At 49.5% G+C, this 10,759-nt stretch overlaps 1 protein-coding gene across 1 annotated transcript; it reads left to right on the top strand.

Moving 5' to 3' along the window:
• Positions 1-250: 250 nt before the first annotated feature.
• On the top strand, positions 251-10,734 carry LOC135914092 (monocarboxylate transporter 12-like). The gene is made up of 4 exons (XM_065446845.1): positions 251-541; positions 7,530-7,673; positions 8,194-9,222; positions 10,051-10,734. The coding sequence occupies exons 1-4, from the start codon at positions 364-366 to the stop codon at positions 10,185-10,187; spliced, it is 1,488 nt and encodes a 495-aa protein (XP_065302917.1). The 5' UTR covers positions 251-363; the 3' UTR covers positions 10,188-10,734.
• Positions 10,735-10,759: the final 25 nt, after the last annotated feature.

Below are 10,759 nucleotides of genomic sequence, written 5' to 3'. Positions count from 1 at the left end.
CGTATAGCAGCCTCCGCGCATGCGCACGAGATCTGTTTGAGCCTTGGATCACGGCAGCTTTGGTTGGGCATTGGACTTTCGTAGTGCTAGGTGGTCGACAAGTACTTCGCGATTACGGCGCGCGTTCATACGACAAGAAAGCAACAAAAAAAGACTGACGACGCCTCGCGTATCTGGCTCAAGGTCGGGGGGGGGGGGGAATAAATAAATAAAAGGCCCTTCGCGTGTCTAGGACAAGGCGAAGCATTCATGGTGGCTCTCGCTCGCTATCTGAAGTGAAAGCAACCGAGGGGGATAACAAGAACGCCTTTCACGACTCCTCCAGTGAAGGCTCGCACATCTTTTACGGCAGCATCGGCAACAATGGACTCGCAGAGAAGCTGGGTGGTGGCTGGCGCCTGCTTCTGGACCAACGTGTTCGGCTTCCCTCTTCTCGGCGCTGCCGGCGTCGTGTACGTCAACATTCTACAAGCCTTCCACGTGAGCCGGGAGGAAGCCTCGTGGCCCGTCAGCCTCACGTCCACGTTCTACCTTCTCGCAGGTACAACCATACTGCACCCGAGTTGTCGGGCAAGTTCTCAGTTATTTGTCGTCTTGATGCGGTGACGCTTCAAAGAACTTCAATGGCGCTTTGGTCACTGTCGAGCGTAGAGACTGACGTGACACGCGTAGAGACTGATAGACAAGTCCACGCGGAAAAAGGCTGTACTTTCACCTTGTATGAGAGATCTCCGGGCAAAGAAACTTAGGAGAGAACTTAGCATGCCGCTTTCTTACCACATTGCAGAAATGAAATCTTTATTTATTTATTTATTTATTTATTTATTTATTTATTTATTTACTTCAATACCCTAAAGGCCCTAGTGGGCATTACATAGGGGAGATTTCAGGTGAGCACATAAATAGTATTTTTAAACAATACAAATCGAAGACAAGAATACTAACAAAACACAAAAAAACGAAGGAGCAAGTTGATTTGAATCAAGGTGTCGAGAACAGCGTAGTTAAAAAGATCAACCAGATACATTGAAGACGAGTATAAGACATTTAGTATAAGCCATTAAAACACTGATAACAAATACATTAGAAAGAACACTGCATACAAATAGCGTACAAACACTGTATATTGATGTGGAACGCAGCGCAGTTAACTTGTGCAGCCACACTTTCATCAGAGAGAGAGCGAGAGAGATGCAAATGAGAGAAAGGCAGGGAGGTTAACCATCCGGTTTGCTGCACTGCAGTAGGGGAAGGAAAAGGGGAAGTAAAGACGGAAAGAAGAACGAGGACAAAAAGAAAGGCATGAAAAAAATACAGCATCATTATAATCTTTCTGATAGGCCATTGCCACGTAAAAAGGTCAACAATGCCTTAACCGACTTTCGGTGCGACGACAGTTCATGACGGCATTCCAAGACTGAAAGTGGCCTGTCGCCAAGGCGTGCCAACACAGCCGCTAGCCACAGCTGGTGCGCGCTGTATCGAGGACAATGGTAAAGTACGTGTTCTATAGTCTCCTCGCCGCCGCAGTGACTGCAAGCCGCGCTATAGTCCTTACCGAATCGGAAGGCAAAAGCTCTTGTGAAAGCGGCACCAAGCCACAGTCAGCAAAGTACTCTTGTCTCGAGTTGAGAGAGTCCAGATAGGGGTCGAAGTCGAAGGGACGGGTCCAGCCGGTGCAGACGTGAATGCTTCAAGCTTGTTGTGTTCCATGAAGATCTTATGGCTTCATTTGCAAGCACACAAATTTTCATTGCTGTGTCTGTTCTTGAGAATGGCATGGAGTCTTGTTCATTGCCGGTTATGCCGCAGTGGCTTGAGATCCACTATAACGTGATGTCGTGTCCTTGCAAGACGAGGTGGTGAAGCAGCAGTCTTATTTCTAGAACTAGTTGTTCGTTGGGTCCGAGGCATAAGGCAGAAAACAAACAATAAAGAGCAGTTTTGAAGTCACTGAACATGCTCCATTTCTTGGGCAGTTCATCAGAAATTACGCGAAGTGTATAGCAGCGAGTTCCATGGAAGTCTATGTAGTCTGGTGAGATAGTCGAATCTTTACGGTGGAGATTTTTGCTGGGAAGATCACCGATCCTGCAGACCCATTCACCGTAGTTGAAGCGTCAGTATATAAATAATTATGCTCGTTGTATGCCTCGTACAGCAAGAGCAGTGAAAGCTGCTTGAGTGCTGTAGACGAGAGCTGTGCTTTTGTTCGTATTCCTGGTACCATTAGTCAAACTTTTGCTTGAGCCAAGCACCATGGGGGAAACGTAATTCCCGCTGGAGCTGTATAACCTGATGGACAGGATTGTCTGACAAAAGGAGGCACGTAGTCAATCCTCTGGCAGTGAGGCTAGATCATGTGCGGGGGCTCGAACAAGGTGACTTACGTGTGCTCTGATCGCTTCTATGACTATATGGGCCTTCGCTGGCAAGTCGTGTGCAATCGCAATTGTTTCAGCTGTTGACGAGCATCTCGGCAATTCAAGACAAACTCTAAGCGCCAGGGCCTGGACCCTTTCAAGTGTACGGATATTAGTGCTGCAGTTGTTGGTCAGCACAGGCAAGTTGTATCGCAGATGTCCGAGAAAGAGCGTCCTGTATAGTCACATCATTGCATGTACTGATGTACCCCAGGCTTTTCCTCCAAGAAACTTGAACACATTAGAAACATCCGTCAGGCGCTTCTTTAGGTAGGCCACATGAAGACTCCAGAAGAGGTCACGATCGATGATTACACCTAAGAATCGGTACGTCGTGACATAAGGTATGCTTTGACCGTCGATAGAAACATCAGATGATCTCATTGGCTTTCGGTTAAACGCGACCAATACGCACTTTCTTGGCGAGATTTTGAGTCCGTGTTCATTTAGGTACGTCGATCGTTCGCAGCTTTTTGAAGCTTTGCGCGTACCTGTGGCCGTGTCACACCAGATGCCCAGAGGCAGATGTCGTCGGCATACATTGATACTTTGACCGTGTTCGGCAGTCGTTCCACGAGACTAAGGAGTACAAGGTTGAAGAGCGGGGGACTCAAGACACCGCCTTGAGGAACTCCATGGTGCGTGTAATATTGCGAGGTTGGGCCAGCTTCAGTGTTTACAAATACAGTCCACCTATGTAAATAACTGCGTGTACAATTATATAATTGACCGCCTAGGCCCACCGATGCCAATGCTTCAAGTATATGGCGTCATGAGGAACGTTTTCATAGGCTCCCTTTATATCTAAGAACATTGCGACAGATAATCTCTTACACGTCTTTTGATGTTGAATATAGCTTACCAGATGGACAACGTTGTCGATAGAACATGGGAGACATCGAAAACCAGCCATAGCGTCTGGGTATATTTCGTAGTGTTCAGGGTACCATGCAAGTCTGGCGAGGATCATTCGTTCCATTACCTTCCCAATGCAAGTTGGCAGCGCAATTGGTCGGTATGAAGTAATCTCCAAGGAAGACTTTCCAGGCTTAAGAAGCTGTAGCAGGCAACTGATTTTCCAATCTTGAAAGACCTTGCCGCCCTGCCAGGACTCCTTATAGACACTAAGCATCGCACTTCGTGCCCGTTCCCCAAGGTGACATAGTATACGGTAAGATATGTCATCCGGACCAAGCAACGACGAGAGATCACATAGGTCGAGCATCGAGACAAGCTCCTGCGTTGTGGAAGGCAGACCCATACGTGAATCTCGTGAGTCTGGAATATGGTTCAATGTAAGTGAACCTGTGCATGCTAGCTGACCCGCAATCATAGCACAGAAGTCCGGTCACATGAATATCTTGTCGGTGCTGGAATAGTGCTAGGGTCTTAAACGGAAAACGCTCTTCCGGAACAGAACGTAGACCTCGCACAGTTCTCCATATTTGAGATAGCGGTTTGCGGGAATCTAGAGACTCGCAAAATTTCGACCACCGCTGTGCCTCTAGTTTATCAATGCGTCGTTGTATCTTCTTTGAATTCGCCGGGCTGTCCTTAGATCCTGAATTGACTTAGTGCGTCGGTATCTTCTTTCAACATGACGGTGAATCGCTCGAGGCCACTCTAATTCCAGGTCGAATTCAGAGTACATTGGAGAACACGTGAGCGTGCGCGTGGCCGTCTGTGCCGTTTCCATGATAGCTTGTTGAAGTCCACAAGAGAAGCCTTTGTGACAAGCATCCTCAATCTGAGATTGAAAATAGTCCAATCTATTCTTCGTATTGCGGTGGACGTATACGTGTTATGGTACGCCCACACTAGCGACAAAAAATTGGAGGACGCTTAAGCTTCGCCTTCAAGAGTGGGACGCGACAGCGTTCCCGTCGACCCGCCAAGGGGTATAAGACAATGCGCTACGGCACAGCAATCACTTACGATGCGCCCCGCATCGGACTTAGCGCCCACCTATCACGCGGTGAGCGTCAAGCAACGCAGCGTTCGGCGCGGCGACGAAACGTGCGCCTGAGCGAACGAAACGAACCAAAGAACTCGGTGTCTCGGAGGGGAAACGATCTACGCCAGCCAAACGTCGTGATCGGCACGGGCAGAGAGATAGATAGTAATCTAAACCGGAAGCACGGCGAAGCGTCGTCAGGGGAGAGGGAGTCCCGCGACGCGCCTGGCAGCGGTCCCAATGCGCGCGCGGCGCTCCTCCTGTCGGGGCAGCGCCGTACATTGAGAGGAGGGGGTCTTCTGTGTTTGCCGCAAGATGGCTCTGCGTGTGCGGAAAGCGCAGAAGAAATGCAGCGGAAACGCACTTCGCAACTCGTGTAATTGTGACTTCTGTACGTTACATGTTCATAATTACCGATATACACCGCAGTATAACTTTCCACGGCTCGTTTCGAAGGCAACACCGCATTCACTAGAGGCGCGTTTGCACCGCTTGGAAGCATCGAACTCGTGGCTGAGTGGTAGCGTCTCCGTCTCACACTCCGGAGACCTGGGTTCGATTCCCACCGGGCCAATCTTGGAAGTTGCTTTTTATTTATGAAGCGCCTGCCGTGATTTATCGCTCACGGTCAACGCCGCCGACGCCGACACCCGACGCCGACGACACCGGCTTTTCTGCGACACGAGCTCCTTAACGCTATCGCGTTAAAACGCGCGCGACACGCCGCACGCGGCAAGCGCCCGCGCGGCAGACGCGTGCGGGCAAGTCCACAGTCGCGTTTTGCGGCACGCGGCAGCGGCCCGTGGAGTCCCGCGTTGTCTCGTTCCATTCGATACTTCTCGCGACAACGCGCTCTCCGTTCTGCCCATTTCGTCTTCCATCGGAAATGTCTGTTTTTTTGCGCCACTGCCGGCCACGCTCAGGCATGTCGGATACGGACGAGGAGCTACTGGTGACTGTGAACACTATAATACTTGTTTGTTCTTTACTTGTGCGACGCCGACATGCCAGACAGCGGACGAGAAAGTTTTGAGTGCGGTACAGGGACACTGAGGGCCAGGCGCGCACTCTGCTTCCCCACCTTCACCAATTACTCACCTGTCATGCCAAACTGCTGTCCATAATGTGCCAGCGGTTGGCGCGCAGCTCCTTGTCCGACGCTCGATTTATCATAGAGGTACGCATATCCGCGAACGGTTTCCAAAAACGCCTCCATTGCGAGGCGAATTCTTTGTCGACGCCTCAGTGGCGGTGTGGTAAGGCTTAACAAAAACAGCCCCCTTGACTGGAAATGGCCTCTGAGATTTTACGGCGCGCGTGTCACTGTTCAGTCTCAGAGCCCATAGATTATGATTCTTTGCTTATGCGACAGATGGCGCCACAACAGCGCGGCTCGTAAAGCGGCTCGCTTCTGATTGGTGGACGTTTCGCGTCTGCCGCGAAAAATGGGTCTCGCACCCATTCGCGCGTTTGCCGCGCGCGCGGCAGACGCAAAACGACCACCAATCAGAAGCGAGCCGCTTTACGAGCCGCGCTGTTGTGGCGCCACCTGTCGCATAAGCAAAGAATCATAATATATGGGCTCTGAGACTGAACAGTGACACGCGCGCCGTAAAATCTCAGAGGCCATTTCCAGTCAAGGGGGCTGTTTTTGTTAAGCCTTACCACACCGCCACTGAGGCGTCGACGAAGAATTCGCCTCGCAATGGAGGCGTTTTTGGAAACCGTTCGCGGGTATGCGTACCTCTATGATAAATCGAGCGTCGGACAAGGAGCTGCGCGCCAACCTCCTGCACATTATGGACAGCAGTTTGGCATGACAGGTGAGTAATTGGTGAAGGTGGGGAAGCAGAGTGTGCGCCTGGCCCTCAGTGTCCCTGCACCGCACTCAAAACTTTCTCGTCCGCTGTCTGGCACGTCGGCGTCGCACAAGTAAAGAACAAACAAGTATTATAGTGTTCACAGTCACCAGTAGCTCCTCGTCCGTATCCGACATGCCTGAGCGTGGCCGGCAGTGGCGCAAAAAAACACAGACACTTCCGATGGAAGACGAAATGGGCAGAACGGAGAGCGCGTTGTCGCGAGAAGTATCGAATGGAACGAGACAACGCGGGACTCCACGGGCCGCTGCCGCGTGCCGCAAAACGCGACTGTGGACTTGCCCGCACGCGTCTGCCGCGCGGGCGCTTGCCGCGTGCGGCGTGTCGCGCGCGTTTTTGTCGCTAGTGTGGGCGTACCATTAGACATCCCCTTGATCTTGAGGTAAGTCTTGATCTTGATCTTGTGGTCGCTTCCACGCGTTTCAATGTCCAAAAACCACTTAACACGTGTGGCGAAGCGGCAGGAGACGAAAGCCAAATCGAGGCAGCTGCTGTACGTTATTCCCCGGCAGAAACCTTGGAATCATGTCATTCAGCAGGTGGAGACCATTGTTGGGAAACTAATGAAGCTAGTCGTCGTCCCGTCGCGTTAACCTTCGAGCTTATCCAAATGGTATGGTTTGCGCTGAAGCCCTCAGTGATAATCCACGGACCAGGTTGTGCTTTTAAGATGTCTTCTAGCCTTTTAGTGTCAAATCGACTTGATGGGGACAGATACACCCCCAAGAATGCAAAGATAACTTTTCTATTTTAACAGTCCCAAGACATCAGCAATCAGTATGCATACATACCGATTGTCGTCATGAGGTTACACAGGCTGGGCTACGTAAGTGAGCTCACGGCGAATAAACACGACGACCTTGCTAGTTTTGCTGTCGCTTAATGATAATATTGTCTCGTAGCCGGATAGCCTTATTGGATGTGATAATCTTGGTTCACAGATGACAGTGATTGGAAATCGATTCGTGAGAACAAATTGACGAAAATCGGCAATGCGAGATCTTATACCTCTCGCGTTCTACTGAAGGATTGACGCTTCTCTGGCCTCCTTGCGAAATGACTGGTGATTGTCAGGCATGGCTTTCCCTTTCTTTTTTTTCTTTCCTTTCTTGGCCCAGCATGCGCTTCTGAGAAAAATCATGCAGCCCTATAGTCATATAGCCCTTGGCTCGTATTTTTTTAACTACGAAATTGTATTCATTGACGCCCTTACCTGAATGTAGACAGAGGATTTTCCGGATTTCTTCCATTCAACAGAGTAAAAATGCGCAGGTCTTCTTGGAGGAGTCCTGAACCAGTACGTCACCATCCGGACCATCTTGGTGATCTCCTGTACTATCAGCGCCCTGCTCGTCTCATCCTGCTACTTCACCACGAGCCTGTGGTTCTTAATTGTTGTGTTGGGCGTCTTGCATGGTACGCATAGTGTCTGATATTCGTTTTCTTGACAAGTATGCGACTAATTACAACGTATACTGTAGAAATGTGACGCCTGCAATGATAAACGTTGAAAACACCTCTGTAAACACGAAACGACGACCAGCCTTGGATGTTCATCGCAGGCAGTGCAGGCGTATTCGTGAGTCCCTGTCCGATGAGGACTGTACATCACTATCTATTAAAAAGTAAAATTGTTGTAATATGCCATTATTACCCTCTCTAAAATACCATTCTACAAATAAAAAGCTGGTAGAACGCAGTTCGGTCTTGCCACAACCGTTGTTGTCCAGCTATATTATACTTTTTCCTGTGGCTGCGCTGGAAATCCATGTGTTTCTCATAACCCTGTGCACATCAAATCCTGAGTACACCATATGCCAGGCCTTAAGCCAGGCAAACATCTCTAGCTTTCATTGAAGACAGCATCTCTCTTTCCCTCTCTGCCTCGGTCGCTCTCGTTCTCTCATAGCCTAACGAGTGCTTTCTCTATGAACAGGAATATTCGTAGGTGGCATCAGGCTAAACGTGGTGGCTATCAACAAACACTTCGCCAAATACTTATCCAGTGCGTCGGGACTGAACATGGCCGGTCTTTCTGTGGGAGGATTCATCCTGCCGCCGCTGCTTCAGCTTCTGTTCGACCAGTACGGCTTCAGGGGAGCTCTTCTCCTGTGCGGCGGCATCTCGCTCAACGCTGTCCCTGCGGCTCTCCTTTGCGGTGAGCCGGACAAACCGAAGCCACCGGTGGAACATAGCGAAACCAGTGATGAAAGCGGTTTTGGAAAGGTCGAATTTCCCGAAGAGGAGTCCATCGCTACTGATATGAGCGCGACTTTTTATCACACGTCTGATGGTGTGGATGAGCTGCCGGACAAACCGATGAACGAGGTTGCAAGGTACAAGCTGCTTTCACCTGTCCTTTCGGAGAAAAGCACTTGTACTTTGGGATCGAGTTTGAAGGCCTTTCGGGCGATCGATTTGAAGAAAGAACCGCCACTTCAGTGCACAGCGCCGAACGAACTTTGCGCTCTTCGCCAAGATAGCGCAGCCGTGACCGAACACAGCTACGGGTTCATTTTAAACCCGCACTTTTACCTGGTGACGCTTACTCACCTCGTTGTATTTTCGAACATGGTGACGTGCCTTACTGTGATAATTGACTTTGCCGTCGATTGCGGCGTTCCCAAGTGGAACGCGGTGCTCCTGCTGCAAGCGTACTCTGTCGCAGACGTCGTGGCGCGTCTCGGCTCGGGCTGGGTGACGGACAAGAGATACCTGTCGAGGAGGGCGTGGACCGCCCTGTGTCTGCTCTGCTGGGCTGCGGCGTTGGCGTCGATGCCACAAGGGCGTTCCTTCGGCACGTTGTTCGCGTGCGCCGTCGTTTCCGGTTGGTGCAACGGTTCCACGTTGTCCATGGTCCCGGTTCTCTACGCTGAAGTGACCGACGCGCGGCGTTACCCTCTATGCTTCGGAGCAGGATCCAGCTTGGTCGGCCTCGCCAACCTGTTTCGACCGTTGTTGATAGGTAAGGGTCATCGTCTTGGGATTAATTCTCTGCAGGCGAATTTAAAAGAAAATATCAGTGACGATTTAGCGGCACATGCGAGAGAAATGCGTTAGCATTACGTCGCACCTCTCGGAGGTCCCGGATCCGTGATTTGAACCGCGTTCACCACATTCCGGAGTGTTGTTCTGGAGCTCAATCGGCAAACGTCCTGCTTCTTCGAGGAGCGAAGTGCAATTGACAGTGGTCCGGAGCAGACCACCGTCAATTTCACTATTATATACACAGGATGTTTCAGGTAACTTGAGCCAAACATTAAAGATATGCGAATACCACGTAGCTGCACCGAACCAAGCTAATGTTGCTCGCCGTTGTTTGGAGGTATTCAGATTATTTTCTTTGCATTCCGCCTAATTTGACGTTTAGTCTTAATTAATTAATCAACTTCTCAATTATTATAACTAGATGAAAAGCGTCAACTAGAAAACTGTAGAGCACTATGAAAAGCTCTCGATACAGCTTTCTGTTGCTCAATTGATACGCGCCATATATAAGTGTTTTGCCTAGCGTGAAAGAAGCCTGCGAATACACGCAAAATTGCCGCATGACTGGCCGTCAAGGTACTTTGCGTCTATTTGGCTCAAGTTTGGCTCCAGTTAAGTGAAACACCCAGTACCTGTGTTTTTCACCGGCAAGTGTTGGGTCCCGTGTGACGGACGCTCCATTGTGGAAGTACGGTCTTTACACAAATCTATGCGGTAACTGCTAACGAATGCGTAGTCAATCTGTTGGTGTCTCCTTATTTTCTGTGACACCCCTTTTCTCTTCTTTTTTTGCGTTTCATTGCAGGTCGCTTCCGTGATAACTTCGGGGGCTATGGAGGCTTGTTCTACTTGTACGCCGGCTGTACATGCGTGATGTTAATATTCTGGTTATTGTTTGAAGTGCGGAATTGGTACAAAGCACAAAAGATTTTAGCTTTTTAGATCATTGCCAAGTGACCACACAATTGTCGTAACAGCCTGCAATGACGCAAATAGGCACCAGGAAGGCTAAGACAGAATATTTCCACTGCAGCCTGTTGGAGGGAGAATCTTTTAATTGTATCACAATATGGTCCGCTCCTAAAGCAAACATCTAAACAGTAATGAAGCAAACAGATAACATCAGCAGTTCTTGATTTTTATCCAACGAAATTTCTCACGTGAACCATGAGGCACAAATATATAGATGCAATATAACCAGCAGGCCGTTCTGTGATATCTTAGTGGCGATCGAGGGCAAAGTATTAACTAAGTGTTACCTTGAAGAGCCGGCCATACTACTGTACTGTACATTCTTAGAGGTAACGCTGTCTTTCGTAAAACGATTGCACTTTATATAGGATAACATCATTATTTGTGTAAATTATCAGTGCCCTGGCCAAATTGCTTCCCGCCACTTGATTTCCTTTCTCGTATGTTCCGAGGGGAACGAACTATGTGGGCTTACATTAGCCAAGAAACTGAAAATAAATTGCAAGGTTATCCCCCATATAGTGCAGGTAAATGACGCTATC

Source organism: Dermacentor albipictus, chromosome 3 (genome assembly GCF_038994185.2).
Source record: "Dermacentor albipictus isolate Rhodes 1998 colony chromosome 3, USDA_Dalb.pri_finalv2, whole genome shotgun sequence".
NCBI classification, from domain to species: Eukaryota; Metazoa; Arthropoda; class Arachnida; order Ixodida; family Ixodidae; genus Dermacentor; species Dermacentor albipictus.
This window is presented reverse-complemented; position numbering and strand designations above follow the sequence as displayed.

Bases quoted from the DNA above. Each gene is read 5' to 3' on its own strand.
- LOC135914092 (XM_065446845.1), top strand. From the start codon at position 364: ATGGACTCGCAGAGAAGCTGGGTGGTGGCTGGCGCCTGCTTCTGGACC. The intron at 542-7,529 runs GTACAACCATAC...AAAAATGCGCAG, and splicing joins CACGTTCTACCTTCTCGCAG to GTCTTCTTGGAGGAGTCCTG. The intron at 9,223-10,050 runs GTAAGGGTCATC...GTTTCATTGCAG, and splicing joins GTTTCGACCGTTGTTGATAG to GTCGCTTCCGTGATAACTTC.